This window comes from Tursiops truncatus, chromosome 10 (genome assembly GCF_011762595.2).
Source record: "Tursiops truncatus isolate mTurTru1 chromosome 10, mTurTru1.mat.Y, whole genome shotgun sequence".
Classification (NCBI taxonomy): domain Eukaryota; kingdom Metazoa; phylum Chordata; class Mammalia; order Artiodactyla; family Delphinidae; genus Tursiops; species Tursiops truncatus.
The window spans coordinates 51,588,135-51,605,597 of NC_047043.1; the positions used below are offsets into that span (position 1 = coordinate 51,588,135).

The 17,463-nt window shown below is 37.0% G+C and overlaps 1 protein-coding gene and 1 pseudogene across 13 annotated transcripts in view; one reads left to right on the forward strand and one right to left on the reverse strand.

Annotated features, from left to right (window-relative positions):
- The window catches only part of FBXL2 (F-box and leucine rich repeat protein 2), an 86,982-nt gene that overhangs the window by 15,270 nt on the left and 54,249 nt on the right, over positions 1-17,463 (forward strand). For 2 of the 13 annotated variants that reach the window (XM_073810968.1, XM_073810967.1), the window contains exons 2-3: positions 1,589-1,650; positions 1,790-1,883. The exons of 10 other annotated variants lie outside the window; for them this stretch is intronic. Coding sequence is in view for 1 of the 3 variants with exons in the window: in XM_073810961.1 (XP_073667062.1) it covers positions 1,589-1,650 (62 nt within the window). In the remaining 2 variants the exon portion in view is untranslated. The remainder of the gene's footprint in view (positions 1-1,588; positions 1,651-1,789; positions 1,884-17,463) is intronic. One more of the 13 variants, XM_073810961.1, reaches the window with a different exon arrangement.
- LOC101336795 (large ribosomal subunit protein eL31-like) lies at positions 12,810-13,200 on the reverse strand (annotated as a pseudogene).

The window sequence follows — 17,463 nt, forward strand, 5'->3', positions numbered from 1 at the left end:
TGCTGCCAGTGTCTGTGTCCCTAGGGTGAGCCACAGCTCCCCGCCACCTTCCTCCAAGGATACTCTCCTAGACCAGTAGGTAGGTCTGGCCCAGGCTCCTATCAAATTACTGCTTTTGCCCTGGGTTCTAGAACATGTCAGATTTTGTGTGCACCTTTTAAGAGCCAGGTCTCTGTTTCCCCCAGTCCTTTGAGCCTCCCAAAGTTAAGCCCTGCTGACCTTCAAAGCCAAATGCTCTGGGGGCTTGTCTTCTTGGTGCTTGACTCCTGGGCTGCAGAGCCCGATGTGGGGCTTAGAACTCTCACTCCTGTGGGAGAACCTCTGCAATATAATGATTCTCCAGTTTGTGGGTTGCCCACCCCGTGGTATGGGACATGATTATATTGAGAGTCTGCCTCTCCTACCCATCTTGTTGTGGTTCCTCCTTTAATTGTAGAAGATCTTTTTCTGGTAGATTCTGGTCTTTTTCATTGATGGTTGTTCTGCAAATAGTTGTGATTTTGGTATGCTCGTGAGAGAAGGTGAGCTCAGTGTCTTTCTACTCTGCTATCTTGGCCAGTCTCTCCCTTTCTCTGTCAGTTTTTTCTTTTCAGAGAAACATCTCTTAGTTTCATTGATCCTTGTAAATTAATTATTTTTTTATGCACAGTATTTGGTGTGAAATAACAAATTATGAGACATGGAGAGAAACAAAGAAATGTGACCCATGGTCAGGAGAAGAGCTAAGAGAAACAGTCAGTGATGGTCCAGATGTTGAACAGTTGGAATGGATGAACAGTTAGAAAATTTTAGCAGGAAGATGGAAGACTATAAAAAGACTGAACTGGGAATGCTAGAAGTGAAAGTATGACTCAGACATTAAATATTCATTTGATGGGCCTAATAGCAGACTGGACATAGCTGGCAAACCCCAAGCAGAATAAGTACAAAGCTGAGGAACATTTCTAACTTAACGCTATTAAATCTTCCAATTCATGAACATGGGATGTGTTTCAGTTTATTCAAGCCTTCTTTAATTTCTCACAACAGTGTTTAGTGTAAGTTTTCAATATATAATGTCAGGCACTTCTTTAGTTAAATGTATTCCTAAGTTGTTTTTTGTTTCAGTTTTTTTTGGCTGTGTTGGGTCTTTGTTGCTGCACGCAGGCTTTCACTAGTTGTGGTGTGCAATCTTCTCATTGCAGTGGCTTCTCTTGTTGTGAGGCACAGGCTCTAGGTGCGCGAGCTTTGGTAGTTGTGGCACACGGGCTCAGTAGTTTCTGCATGCAGGCCCTAGAGCACACAGGCTTCAGTAGTTGTAATGCATGGGCTCAGTAGTTGCGGTGTGCGGGCTCTAGGGTGCGTGGGCTTCAGTAATTGTGGCGCGTGGGGCCAGTAGTTGCGGCTCTTGGGCTCTAGAGCACAGGTTCAGTAGATGTGGCTAACGGGCTTAGTTGCTCCACAGCATGTGGGATCTCTCAAGACCAGGGATCGAACTCATTGTCCCCTGTATTGGCAGGTGGATTCTTAAGCACTGCGCCACCAGGGAAGCCCCTTTTTTTTTTTGATTGAGGAACATTTTAATAATATCCCCTTTTTTTTTCTGTAGGTTTTCTCAAATAATGATGAAGGCCTTATTAACAAAAAGTTACCCAAAGAACTTCTTTTGAGGTAAGTGTAGATAAACTTTAAAGATTTCAGATATGATTCAGTCATCAAGTTCCAAGACAATCTTCTTTCTCACTATGAGTCCATAGCTTAGAAAAACAGACAGAATTAGCCTAACTGACTTTTTGTTTTTGTTTTATAGAATGCTGTTCAGCTTGTTGTTAAATTTTACTTGGTCTAATCCAGAATGTACTAAGTATGTACGTAGCATTGGTCTGGATTCTTTTTGTAATGTGGTAAGTATTGTAATAATCCTCAGTAGGTGCCACTGTTTGGGTATTAGTAGGTTATCTCAATGTAGTCAGTAACACGAGAAGAGATTATTAAGGTTGTGAGCTCCTGAAGTCATAGACATTTAGATGTTTTTCTGATCAATAATTACACTATATGTTCTTACTGAGCACTTAAAATGCTATCAGCCCAAATATTGATGTTTTTATTCACTTTATGAGAATTATGTGCTAAGTGACACTACCATAGAACAGGCTTTTTGTGCTTTATTTTTTAGCATTACTGAATATACAGTTAATGGTATTTTGCTTGTCGTTTTGGGAAGTAAAGCTATCAGCCAACATTTGTTGAACCTGAGGCACTGCAGTTTCCTTTAGTACTCTGCAAGCATCAAGCAAATCTTATTTAATTTTGGATGTTATATTTTAATTGTTAACAAACAATTAATACACGTACACATGGTAATCTTTGAGTGGCATTTCCCAAACTCTTCATATCACTGATATTTCACAAAACAAAACAAAAAAGCAGGTTTTGTGATCAAGTAAGTATGGGAAAAACTGGGTTAACAAAACCAGTTTCTTTACCACGTAACCTCTCAGAGCCCTAATAGGCTAATATGCATGGTGATGCTCCCAGATGAATAGTTGTGGCATTTCAGATTTACTGACCATGGAACGCTTTTAATATTCCTTGGAAAATGCTGATATATAGTAAGAGATTGAGCAGCTTACTCTGTTCCCAGGCTGTGCTAAATCTCATTTTAACATTTAGGGGATGAGTATGAATGTGTGTTTTGTTTACATGTTGGAGTCCATCATAGAGTTACTCTATAAATGCCACGGATTGCTCACCTTTTCCACCTTGTATGTTAGACTTTTGTTCTTGAGTCAGGAATGGGGTGAAGGCTTAGGGTCTTTGTGGTGGTGATCACATTTTAGGGGCTTCAGGGTGGCATTTCATTAGTCATCAGGTGTTGTTTGACACTGTTGCCGTGAGCTCATTCTACTCAGTTAATAAAGAAGAAAATTAATTCATGGCAGGATCACATGAAAAATACAGCAGTTATGTTTTATTTCAACAAAATAAATATTTGTTTAGTTAAGAGAGAATATTCTTTGGCATTTTAGACCATTTTAAAGTTAAGAAAGTGGTAACAAGGAAGGAATGATATGTTTATCACATAAACCCAGAGGGTCTTAATCAAGCACCGTAAGTTGTTAGAACCAGCGTGGTTAGGGTGGGCTGGCTGTTACTATGCAGCGGTCGGCGATGCCATCCACACCAGACCACAGAGTGAGTGATGTTTCCCAGAATTGTGCAATGTTTCATTCTTAGTCTGAACATTTTTCTAGCACAGACATCAAACTGTAATGTGAATATGTCCTTTTTACCCTTGGGACTCATAACCAGCTTCACACCGACCCACGTTAGTCATTTAACACTGGAGTGTGATTAAACTCCACCCTTCTCCTGAGTACTGCTGCTGTTTTGACTCAAGGGTGCTAACTTAATACTCTTTCCCTTTTGGTAGGGTTAGCTTTTATACTGTACTCAGCCATGGTACTGTTTCTACCTACTGACCAAGAAGGGCCGGTGGGGGGCGGGGCGGGTGTTGGAATTACATCACTTTCCGTGCTAGTGTGATTTCTGAACTGCCGTTTTAGAAGTATTAGTTCTTTTAAACATCCATGATGGACCCAGCTTTCAAAAATCCTGGAGTTATAGTTTTTGAATTATGCTAAGGCTCATACATAGATCATTTTTAAAAAAGAATTGTCATTTGGGAGCAAATGTTCATAGATTTGCATTCCCACTTCTGTTCTAATTTTGGAGTCTGTAAAGGGAATTTAAATTTTAAAGTACTGCCACAACAGGTCTTCTCTGACTCTTCATTCTCAAAACTAACTCTAGCCAGATATTAATTTTTGTTGGTCTTTATATCATTTCTGCCATTTTACTCTCAGACTTTCTATTCTCAATAGTAGCAGCTCTCCCCTTTCCCGGCTACCCTTTTTAAGCAAAATTTTGAAGAAGGGTTTGAGCCAGGTTACCAAAGCAGACATCTTCATCGTTCGTTAATTCCACAACAAAGTGAGTGAGTGCTACAAATTCCCCACCTCATGGAGCTTAAGTGTTGATTGGTTTTGCTAAGATAAATGATGTCTTCATACTTTCGGTCTGTCTTAGGCTTACATTTTTACTTCATATAGTAGACTTCTTTGTGACAGAGCAGACTGTTGTTCCTGTTCTCGTTGAATTCCTATTTACTTTCAGTCTTACTTCATCAATAGGTGTGAATTCCTTGAGTGTACGATAATCTTATTTGCTTGCAGCCAAGGTCACTTTCTCTTCTGCCATTTTTTACTGCATCTGTTACCACCCTCTTAAATTCTCTGCTAGCTTCCATTACTGGTCATGTCAAGTGAAGCTTCAGCTTACCCTCTGGAACCGTTAACAAACCTGGAACTACGTGATTTTTTTATTTTTATTTTTTAATGTTTGTTTGTTTGTTTATTTATTTATTTATTTTGGCTGATCCTGGTTGTAGTTGCGGCACTCGGGATCTTCGTTGCGGCATGCGGGATCTTTTAGTTGCAGCATGCTGACGACTTAGTTGTGGTATGCATGTGGGATCTAGTTCCCCAAACAGGGATCGAACCCAGGCCCCCTGCATTGGGAGCGTGGAGTCTTATCCACTGGACCACCAGGGAAGTACCTGGAACTATGCACTTTCCATCTCTCTATATCACTTTGAATCCACTCAGAAAAAATCTGAGTTTTTTTATCTGATCATCTTATTGCTAGTTTTAAGACTACCCGATATTATTAATTCACAGGTCCCTTCTGCTACCCATTTTTAGTTTGTTACTTAACAAGCTTTTACATTTGCTTTTTCTATCCAGCTTTTACTTATAAATTAAAGATATTCAAGTTCTCCCTCTCTACCTTTCACTCTCCCACAGTTCAACAAATAGCTTGTAATTTTACTGTTCCTAGGGAGTCAGTTATATAATGCTGATAACAATGGGAATATATAGTTTGTTGTAATGTCTATATCTGTTAGTGAGTTGGGTTCTCCTTGCATGTATTTATCCTCGTTGTTATTGTCTGTATTTTGGAGCTAAACTTGCTTGAGATTTCAGCTCTCCCCATTTACTAGTTGTGTGACCTTAAAGTGACTTCACTCTCTGGGCCATAATTTCCCATATCTGTAATAGTAATAGTTCTTACCTTAGGGGGTTGTTGGCTGGCTCTGAGTACCTGGCGTTTAATAAATGTTAAATAAATGTTATCTCTTATTATTATTTTTAAAAAATATTTATTATTTATTTGACTGCGTCAGGTCTTAGTTGCAGCATGCAGAATCTTTCGTTGTGGCACGCGGGCTTCTCTCTAGTGGCGGCACGTGGGCTCTCTAGTTGTGGCACAGGCTCTAGAGTGCACAGGCTCAGTAGTTGCACTGTGTGGGCTCATTAGTTGCAGCACATGGGCTTAGTTGCCCTGCAGCATGGAGGAGCTTAGTTCCCCAACCAGGGATCGAACATGCGTCCCCTGCATTGGAAGGTGGATTCTTAACCACTGGACCACCAGGGAAGTCCCTCTTATTATTATTAATTAATATCAATTTTGGATCTCTGAATACTTAATAAATACTGTTGACAGTGCAGTTGGTTTTAATACAAACAACTGAAAAAAGCAAGCTGTCCTGATATGGATCTTAACATATGCTACTGATAACAGTCTCAGTAAAATACCTGATTATTAAGTAAGTTAATGTAGCCCGGTGCTTCATTTCATCAACCTACACTAATTCAGTCTCAATGGAAATTGTATACTACCATCTGACATTAAACTGACTACTACTGGAGCTTGAGCAGAATAGTGGTGGTATTATGACAACTGTTAATTATTTTGTATTATAAAAAAGGCAGTCTCTTGGAAGGAAACATTCCTCTTTTGAGAAAAGTCTTATATGAGCAAATATTGGCTCACAACTCAGATTATAAATTTTAATATTAATTTGTTTGACCTTAAGTTTTTACTTCTGTTATGGTTGCTCTCAGGCGCTAGTGATGAAATGAAAATGCATGTAAACTTCATAGGAATAGGGAGTGCTACATGCAGTAAATATTTTAAAACGTTCTGAGAAGACATGGCTTTTGTTAGTAATAAATAATAAACCTCTTATTAGACATATTTTTAAAAACTAAATCACCGTTATCTGTATAATTGTATTTCCTTTTAAAATGCATGTGGGGACTTCCCCAGCGGTCCAGTGGTTAAGACTCCGAGCTTCCAATGCAAGGGGTGCGGTTTCGATCCCTGGTTGGGGAACTAAGATCCCACATGCCGTGTGGCATGTCCAAAAAATAAAAAATAAAACAAAAATGTGGATCCATGACAAAATTAAATCCTGATCATGTTTGTTAGCTTGATGAAGGAAGGTTTGATGGCCTCAAACAGGAGAGGTGAGGCTAATCATTTCGGGCAAATGGAATCAACTACAAAATTACCTATAATTTGGCGGTTTTACTAGTTTGCTAGGGAAAATTATAAAATGAAGAAAAATTACAAGCTATTTGTTGAACTGTGTGAGAGTGAAGGATAGAGAGGGAGAACTCGAATATCTTTTATAAGTGAAAGCAGGATAGAAAAGGCAAATGTAAAACTTGTTAAGTACAAACTAGAAATGGGTAACAGAAGGGATCTGTGAATTAATAATATTGAGTAGTCTTAAAACTAGCAATAAGATGATCAGATGAAAAAAAAACTCATAGATTTTTTCTGAGTGGGTGTTCTTGCCTGCTGGTTGGTTGCAGCACTCCATGGACTTTTTCAAGGACTGGTACCTACACCTCCTGCTGCCTGTGATGCCTTATATATATTCCAAGGCAGCCTAACAGGTAAGATGATCTTTTGGGGGTACATATTACAAATTCATGTTTAAACATCTATGCAGACTTTTCTTTTTTGTTAAAGAGGTTTTTTTGGTTTGTTCATTTTTATTGTTGTTATTTATTTATTTATTTTTACCGTGCATGAGGACCAAATTAATGTGTGTTGAAATCAGATGCAGAAGCTTAAAGGCCCTTCCTCTGTATACTATTATGTACTGTTTTACGGTTGACATCTAAGTCCGAATCATGGCAGAGGCAAATCTTCCTTAGTCTCGGTTGGGGTTATGCTTATACATTAGACCTCTGATGATGCCTTTAGATTTTTAAATGTACATTGAGGTGGCATGAAACACCAGTAGAGCTCCACAGATAGGAAGGATGGATCTAGTACATTCTACTCCAGAGCTTTATCCCTGGAAAGTTATGTTAGAGACCTGTTAGTTTAAAAGCTGTGAATTCAGTAGTTAAAACAGAAAAGATTGGGAAGTTTGATTCTTTGAATAGTAAAATATGGCAAAATATACCATACCAAAGATAAATAGCATAGTAGTAGGTGAAATAATTCGAATACACATTATAAGCAAAGGCTATCTTCTTCAACATACACGCGCGCGCACACACACACACACACACACATACATCAGTTCTTAAAAATTATTAAGAATGAGGTGGATTAGCTCTTAGAAAAAGTTTGAAGAGGGTCTGAACAAAGGAAGAAATACAAATGGCCAATAAATGTATGAAATTCCACTCGCTCCGAGTGGAATTGCTGGGGGTCATAGACTGTACAGGTTTTTAACTTCATATAGTAATGTTGTTTTTCCAAAGTGGTCTTATCAATTTGCCTTCATACAAACAATGGCTAAGAGACTCGGTTGAGTTGTTCCTTTCAAAAATTTAGTGTTTTTACATGTCTTAAGTATAGAATAGCATCTCATTGTGCTCTTTTTTTTTGCGGTACGCGGGCCTCTCACTGTTGTGGCCATTCCCGTTGCGGAGCACAGGCTCCGGACGCACAGGCTTAGCGGCCATGGCTCACGGGCCCAGCCGCTTCGCGGCATGTGGGATCTTCCCGGACCGGAGCACGAACCCATGTCCCCTGCATTGGCAGGCGGACTCTCAACCACTGCGCCACCAGGGAAGACCCCCTTTCTTGTTTTTAATACTACTGTATCATCTACATCTTTTCATCCAGTTTTTTCAAATAGTGTCTCCATTTAATAATCTTTTTAAGAGGATAATTTGGTGTTTTAATGATTAAAACAAGTATTTTATTCACTGCGATTATTATTGCAACTTTCTATCAATTTCTTTTTTATCTTACTAATTTTGCTTCTCTCCTCCTTAAAACCTTTCCTGTTGCCTTTAGTGTAAATTCCATGTAAATTGTTATGACTTAAATTATTCTCCCAGAACTGTCCACTTATTATCTCTTACTCTATCTCATCTCTCACTCTTTTCCAACTTCCTTGTAAACTCTGGCAACTCTGAGTTATTTCCAGTCCCTGAAAATGTCATTCCCTAATTTGTTCTCTCCCATGTTCATTCTCCTTCTTGAAAGTGCCAATTTTTTAAAAAATTTATTTTTTATTGAAGTGTAGTTGAATTACAATGTGTTAATTACTGCTGTACAGCAAAGTGATTCAGTTATACATATGTGTACATTCTTTTTCATATTCTTTTCCATTATGGTTTATCACAGGGTATTGAATATAGTTCCCAGTGCTATACAGTAGGAGCCTGTTGTTTATCTATCCTATATATAATAATTTGCATCTGCTAATCCCAAACTCCCACTCCATCCCTCCCCTCCCCTCCCCTCCCCTTGGCAACCACAAGTCTGTTCTCTCTGTCCCTGATTCTGTTTCTGTGTCATAGATAGGTTCATTTGTGTCATATTTTAGACTCCACATATGTGACATCATATGGCATTTATCTTTCTCCTTCTGACTTACTTCCCTTAGTATGATAATCTCTAGTTGCATCCGTGTCGTTGCAAATGGCATTATTTCATTCTTTTTTATGGCTGAGTAATATTCCATTGTATATATGTACCACATCTTCTTTATCCATTCATTTGTTGATGAGCATTTAGGTTGTTTCCATGTCTTGGCAATTGTGAATAGTGCTGCTATGAACATAGGGGTGCATGTATCTTTTTGAATTGTAGTTTTGTCTGAATATATGCCCAGGAGTGGGATTGCTGGATCATATGGTAATTCTGTATTTAGTTTTCTGAGGAACCTCCATACTGTTCTCCATAGTAGCTGCACCAACTTGCATTCCCACCAACAGGGTAGGAGGGTTCCCTTTTCTCCACACCCTCTCCAGCATTTGTTATTTATAGAGAAAGTGCTAATCTTTTGCTCACCCCTTCTTTCACCTAGTTCAACCTAAGACTTTCCCTATGTTTAGGGCCATGTTCTCTCCCTCTTGAGTGTGTATATAGGTTCTCTAAACATGTTATAATTTCTTGTGTTTGTCCTGGATTTTATGTTGCATAACACAGTAAATCTAATCTTTTTTTTAAAAAAATTGAGATTATATGTGTATATATATATAATTGACGTAGGTGTATGATATAATGATTTGATATTTGTACATACTGCACAGTGATCACCACAATAAGTCTAGTTAACATCTGTCACTGTACATAGTTACAGAGGTTTTTTTCTTGTGAGGAGAACTTTTAAGATTTACTCCCTTAGCTTTGAAGTATGCAGTACAGTGTTATTACCTATAATCACCATGCTGCATGTTACATCCCCATGACTTATTCATGTTATAACTGGAGGTTTGTACCTTCTGACCCCCTTCACCCATTTTGCCCACCCTCCCACCACCTCTGGCACAGATCTGTTTTCTGTATCTATTAGCTCAGTTTTGTTTTGTTTTTTTATCTAGATTCCACATATAAGTGAGATCATATGGTATTTGTCTCTCTCTCTGTGACTTATTTCACTTAGCATAATACCCTTGAGGTCCATCTGTGTTGTCACAAATGGCAAGAGTTCATTCTTTTTTATGGCTGAATAATTTTCATATATGTATCTGTATCTCACATTTTTTAATTCATTCATCCATTGATAGACACTTAGGTTGCTTCCATATCTTGGCTGTTGTAAATAATGCTACAGTGAACATGATAGTGTGTATCTTTTGGGTTATGTTTTCATTTTCTTCAGATAAATACCCACAAGTGGAATTGCTGGATCATATGGTAGTTCTGTTTTTAAATTTTTGAGGAACTGCCGTACTGTTCTCCATAGTGGCTGCACCAATTTATATTCCCACTGATAGTACCCAAGCGTTCCTTTTTCTCCACATCCTCGCCAATACTTATTTCTTGTCTTTTTGATAGTAGCAATTCCAGTAGGTGAGAGGTGATATCTCACTGTGGTTTTGATTTTCATTTCCCTGATGATTAGTGTTGTTGAGCATATTTCATGTACCTCTTGGCCATTTGTGTGCCTTCTTTGGAAAAATGTCTATTTAGATCCTCTGCCCATTTTTTAATTGAATTTTTTTTTGCTATTGGGTGGTATGAGTTCTTTATAGATTTTGGGTATTAACTCATCAGATATATGGTTTGCAAATATTTTCTCCCAGTCAGTAGGTTGCCTTTTCATTTTGTTGATGGTTTCCTTTGCTGTGCAGAAGCTTTTTAGTTTGATGTAGTCCCACTTGTTTATTTTTGCTTTTGTTGCCTTTGCTTTTAGTGTCAAATCCAAAATATCATCTTCAAAACTTAGGTCAAGAAGCTTACCCTCTATGTTTTCTTCTAGGACTTTTATGGTTTCAGGTCTTACATTCAAGTCTTTTCATCCATTTTAAGTTAATTTTTGTGGTTGTGAGACAGGAGTCCAGTTTCATTCTTTCACATATGGCTGTCCAGTTTTCCCAGCACCATTTATTGAAGAGACTGTTCTTTCCCCATTGTATGTCTTGGCTCCTTTGTCATAAATTAATTGACCATATATGTGTGGGTTTGTTCCTGGGCTCTTTATTATGTTTCATGGATCTATGTATCTGTTTTTATGCCCAGAACATTGTGTACATTAGTATATATTTGTGTATGGTAGTATGTGTATTGGGCATGTTTATTTGTATATGGGAATGTATCTGAATGTGTACTTATGTGTGTGTATGCATATGTATGCCTGTGTGTGTGAGAACATTCAAGGCAGAGGAAACAGCTTGCAAAAAATCATGCTGTATTTGGGAAATCTTGCACAGTTTAGTTTCCTTCTACTCTTGGCCCATATATATATTTATTTGTGCTTAGTTGGAAGTGCTTGGAACGTAGCATTTTCCTCTGAGCTTTTTCCTACCTAACATTTAATGATTACTCTTCCCTATTACCACATACTTTTCATAATTACCACTTCAATGGCTGCTTAATAGTCCATGGAGTTTATGTCATGATTTACTTAACCTTTCGGTTGCTTTTTAAAAATTTTAGATAATGCTGAAATAAAATTTTAGAAAATGCTGAAATTAAAATTTTTTGTTTTGTTGAATTATTTCTTTATGATAACTTCCTGAAGAGGAATTACTGGATCAAAGGAGGAGAACATTTTTACAGCTCTTGCTAAAGCCAGTGTTTCCAAAGGTGGTAACAGTTTTTAAAAAATATGTATTTGTATTTGACATATAACATTGTATGAATCTAAGGTGTACAACATGTTGATTTGGTACATTTATATATTGTAATATGATTGCCTTTGTAGTGTTAGCTACCTATGAACACCACATAATTATCATTTATTTTTTGTGATGGGAATAATTAAGATCTAGTCTCCTAGCATGTTTGGTCTTAATACTACAGTATTGTTGTCTGTAATCACTATACTGTTTATTAGATCTCTAGGACTTACGTATCTAGTAGTTGCAAGTTCGTATCCTTAAACAACATCTGTACTATTCCCCCTCCCCCCAGACCCTGGTAACCACCATTTTACTCTATTTTTATGAGTTTGACTTTTAGGTCCACATATAAGTGATATCGTACAGTATTTGTCTTTCTCTGACTTATCTTACTTGGCATAATGTCCTCAGAATCCATCCATGTTGTCACAGAGGGCAGAATTTTCTTCTTTCTCGTGGCTGAGTAATATTTTATTGTAAGTATTACTACATCTTTATCTGTTAATTGGTTGACAGGCACTTACGTTGTTTCCATATCTTGGCTCTTGTAAATGATGCTGCAGTAAACATGGGAGGCCATATATCTCTTCAATATCCTTTTTTTATTTCATATGCCCAGAAGTGGAATTGCTGAATCATATGGTAATTCTATTTAAAATTTTTTCAGGAACATTCATATTGTTTTCTGTAGTAGGTGAACTAATTTACATTCCCACCAACAGTGTACAAGCGTTCCCTTTTCTCTACATCCTCTTGTCTTCTTGATGACATTGGTTTTATTATTTTCTATTATTTTCTTTTTTCTTTTTTAACGATTTCCACTCCTAGCTTTTTAAATCCCATTCTTTGTCTTTCTTTGGGTTAACTGTGTTTTCTTTAGCTTGCCTAAGTTGGACATTTAGCTAGTTATTTTTCAGCTCCCTCATCTAATAATAGATAAGTTCTTTGAGTGATAGTCTCAAAGCTCTACTTCTGTTGAATTTCACAAGTTTTGAAGTTTAGTGTTTCTTTTTACTGTTCAGTTTCAAGTATTTATCAATTTCCATTATTGCTTCTTTGAAACATTTTTTTCTTAAAAATGTTTTTATTATGAAGTATAATATATAGTTGGAGAACCACACAAAACATAAATATTAGACAAATACCCTAGCCATCACTTAGGTCAGTAAATAAAACTTTGCCAGTCACCAAAGAAGCACCTCCATTTCTCATCCAAATGATAACTGCTTCCCTCTCCAGAAATAACACTTTCTTGACTTTTATAGCTTTCACTGTATTTTCATTTCTTTATAGATCTATCATCCATATGTGCATCCTTAGTCATTACAGTTTAGTCTCGCCCATTTTTTTTTTTTTTGGCGGTTCGATAACTTTATTTGACAATCAACAGTTCTCATCCATATCAACTGTCTGTAGATTTTTGAAAATGGTGACAAGTACATAGGTAACCGACATGTAGAGCTTGTTTGGTGAATCTTCATCTTCATTACATTTTTCTGGACAACTGCACACAGATACGGTATGGGACAGTCCTTATTCCTTTGGCCCAGACAGCTTTGTTGAGCCTGGTGTCAGTGTGTACATCTGGAGTTCCCATCTCCTTCATGATGAATTTTTGGATTTCTTTGAGTGCCTGAGGGGCACGCTTCTTGAAACTCACTCCATGGATGTGCTTATGAATGTTGATAGTATATTCTGTGGTCACCACCTCGTTGATGGCAGACTGGCCCTCCTTCTTCTTGCCACCCTTCTTTGCGGGAGTCATCCTGCTGGGCTCCAGTTGGAAAAAACAGCTAGTCTTGCTCATTTAATAAATCTTTAAGTCTCTAATAATCAACAGGTCTCCTGTCCATCTCTTTCTGTTCTACATGTTTTATCTGTTGAAGAACTTGGGTTATTTGATATGTATTGTGGAAGTTCCCACAGTCTGGGTTTTGCTAATTGCAGCCTCATGGTGCAATTTCAGCATGTTTCCTTTATCTGTATTTCTTGGAAATTGACAGCTGGATCCAGAGGTTTGATCAGACTCAGGTTCTATCCCTTTGGTAAGACTATGTGGTGGTGTGTTCTTTTATTAGGAGTTACACAATGTTTGGTTTCCTTTTTTTGTGCTGGCATCTATGTATGCTTATTGCCTAGATCATTAACTTATTGGGGCTGCAAAATGATGATATTCTGATTCTTTTTCTTCATTTATTAGTTGGACTGCTTTAAAAAATTTTTTTTATTGGAGTATAGTTGATTTACAGTGTTGTTAGTTTCAGGTGTATAGCATAGTGAATCAGTTATATATCCACTCTTTTTTTTAGATTCTTTCCCATAGAGGCCATTACAGAGTATTGAGTTCCCTGTGGTATACAGCAGGTTCTTATTAGTTATCTATTTTATATATAGTAGTGTGTATATGTCAATCCCAATCTCCCAAATTATCCCTACGCCTCTTATCCCCTGGTAACCATGTTTGTTTTCTACATCCATGACTGTACTTCTGTTTTGTAAATAAGTTCATTTGTACCCCTTTTCTTTAGATTCCATGTATAAATGATACCATATGATATGGAATACTTTTATAAAGAATTACTTCACTTCTGTTTGATTACACAGTGATACAGTTTATGTAGAAGAAAGGCAGGATAAATGCTTGACGTTCTTTTCCTTTATTTACCAGTTTCGAAATAATGAGATATGTGAAGGTATGACGTGAGAAACAAAACATTTTCATAGTTTCAACTAATCTCCCACAAGATATATATTAATTGCAGAGGGAAAAAATGTAATTTTATAATGGGGCACACCGGCAGAAATCATCTTAACCAAGTGATCAAAGTTGGCATCATCACTAATAGGACAAATGTACACCATATGCCCCTGATGTAATGCACAAGAAGAGCACAATGTCATTTCTGTGGCATTCCTGACAAAAATTATAACTTGAGTCTAATCGTGAGGAAATATTAGACACATGGCAGAACATTCTACAGAGTAACTGGCTATATGCTTCAAAAGTAGCAAAGTCATGAAAGATAAAGACTGAAAAAATGTTTTAGGTTAGAAGAGACTAAAGAGACGTGGCAAATAAATGCAATATGTGATCCTGGGCCGGAAAAAAAAGTTTTTCTTTTGTTTTAAGGACCATTAATGGGACAATTGACAGATTTTGAATAAGATCTATAGATTATAGTATTGTGTCGGTGTTAGTTTTCCTTGTTTTGTTAATTGTACTGTGTTTCTGAAAAAGAACGTCCTTGTTTTTAGGAAGTATGTGAGTATTTTAAGGGTAAATGAACATCGTGTCTACAACATACTCTCCAACATTTCAGACACAATTACATATATGTAATTACTACATCAGACCCAGATGATTTAATTGGTGAATGCTACCAAACATAAGAAAGAAATGATACTAATTCTCTACGTTGTCATCCAGAAAATAGAAGCAGAATAATTCCTAACTTATTCTGTGAAGCTAACATTACCCTAATACCAAAACCAGAAAAAGACATTATAGAAAGGAAAAGTACAGAACAATATCTCTCGTGAACACAGATGCAGAAGTCTTCAAAAAAAAGTTAGCAAATCAGATTGAACAATGTATAAAAAGAATTATATACTATAACCAAGTGGGATTTATTTCATGCATGCAAGGATGCCTCAACATTCAAAAATCAACATAATCAATCACATCAATGATCTGATAAAGAACAAAATCATATGGTCATATTAGTAGGTGCAGAAAAAGTATTTGGCAAATTTTAACACTCATTCATGATTAAAAGTCTCATCAAACCCAAAATAGAGGGGAACTTCCTCAACTTGATCAAGAATATCTACAAAAAAACCCCTACGGCTAACAGTGTACTTAACGATGAGAAACTGGTTGCTTTATCCCCAAGCTCAGGAACCAGAAAATGATGTCCCCTCTTACTACTCCTGTTCATCACAGTACTGCTGAAGTCCTACCTAATACAATTAGGTAAGAAAAGAAAAGAAAAAGTATACATTGGGAAGGTATACATTGGTTTTGTTTGTAGATTACATGATTGTGTATGTAGAAAATCCAAAAGAATTGACAAAATATTCCTGTAATTAATAAGCAGTTATATAATGTTGCATGATACAAGGTTAATATGCAGAAGGTAATTGCTTTCCTATTGCCATTTCTGGTATTGTTCACCAGCAGTGAACAACTGGAAGTTAAAATAAAAAACAATACCACTTACATTAGCCTCAAAAAATGAATACTTAGGTATAAATCTAGCAAAAGATTTATATGATGAAAACTCCAGCTCCAGTGAAAGAAATCAAAGAAGGTCTAAATAAATAAAGAGATGTTACACATTCATGGATAAGAAGACTCAATATTGTTAAAATGTTAATTCTTCCCAAGTTGATCTATGGAGTCAACACAATGCTGATAAAAAATACCACCGAGTTATTTTGTGGATATTGACAAATCTATTTTAAAGTTTGTGTAGAAAGACAAAAGACTCTGAAAGGCCAATGCATTACTGAAGAAGAACAGAGTTGGAGGACTGACACTACTGACCTATGAAGACTTAGTTTAGAGTTTTAGAGATCAAGACAGGGACTTCCCTGGTGGCAGTGGTTAAGAATCCGCCTGCCACTGCAGGGTATATGGGTTCGATCCCTGGTCCGGGAAGATCCCACATGCTGTGGAGCAATTAAGCCCTTGCACTGCAACTACTGAGCCTGTGTTCTGGAGCCCACAAGCCACAACTATTGAGCCTACGTGTCACAACTACTGAAGCCCACGCGCCTAGAGCCTGTGCTCTGCAATAAGAGAAACCACCGCAATGAGCCCCTGCTCGCTGCAACTAGAGAAAGCCTGCGTGCAGCAATGAATACCCAGTGCAGCCAAATAAATAAATCGTAAAAAAAAAAAAAAAAGCAAGACAGTGTGGTGTTGGCAAAAGAATAGACAACTCAATGGAACATAGAGAATAGAATAGAGAGCTCAGAAATAGAGCCACACAAAGTCAGCTGATCTTTGACAAAGGAGAAAAAGCAATTTAATGGAGAAAATATATATTTTCAACACATGGCATTGGAACAATTGGACATTTATATGCAAAAACAGAATGTAAACATAGACGTTACACCTTTCACAAAAATTGACTCAAAATGGATCATAGGCCTAAATGTAAAACCCCAAACTATCAAACTTTCATAAGAAAGCATAGCAGAAAATGTAGGTGACCTTGGGTTTAACAGTGAGTTTTTAGATACAACCTCAAAAGCATGATCCATGAAAGACAAAATTGGTAAGTTGGACTTTATTAAAATTAAAAACTTCTTCTCTGAGAAGAGAATGAAAAGCCAAGCCACAGATTGGGAGAAAATATTTGCAAAGACATGTATGATAAAGGACGGATGTCCACAATATACAAAGAACACTTAAAATCCAACAAGAAAACAGACCAATTTAAAAAATGGGCAAAAGATCTGAATAGACACCTCACCAAAGAACATATACAGATGGCAATGAGCATATGAAAAGATGCTTGCTATCATGTCATTAAGGAATTGAAAACTAAAATAACAATGAGATATCACTCTATGTGTATTAGAATGGCTAAAATTTAAAAATTGAACAATATCAAATGTTGGCAAGATTCAGAGCACAGGAACTCTCATTGCTGGTGATTCAAAACGGTGTAGACACTTTGGAAGACAATTTTGCAGCTTCTAAACTTACATGATGTAGCACTCAACACTCCTAGGTATTTATCCAACTGAGTAGAAAACATATTCACCTGCATACAAATGTTTATAGCAAGATTATTCATAATCACTCAAAACTGGAAGCAACCAAGGTGTCCTTAAATAAATGAATGGATAGACAGTGATACATCCATATAGTGGAATATCATTCAGCAATAGAAAGTAATGAGCTATCATGCCACTAAAAGACATGGAGGAACCTTAAAGACACGTGCATAGTGAAGGAAGCTAATATGAACAGCTACATACTTATGATTCCAATTATATGACATTCTGGGAAAGGGAAAAACTATGG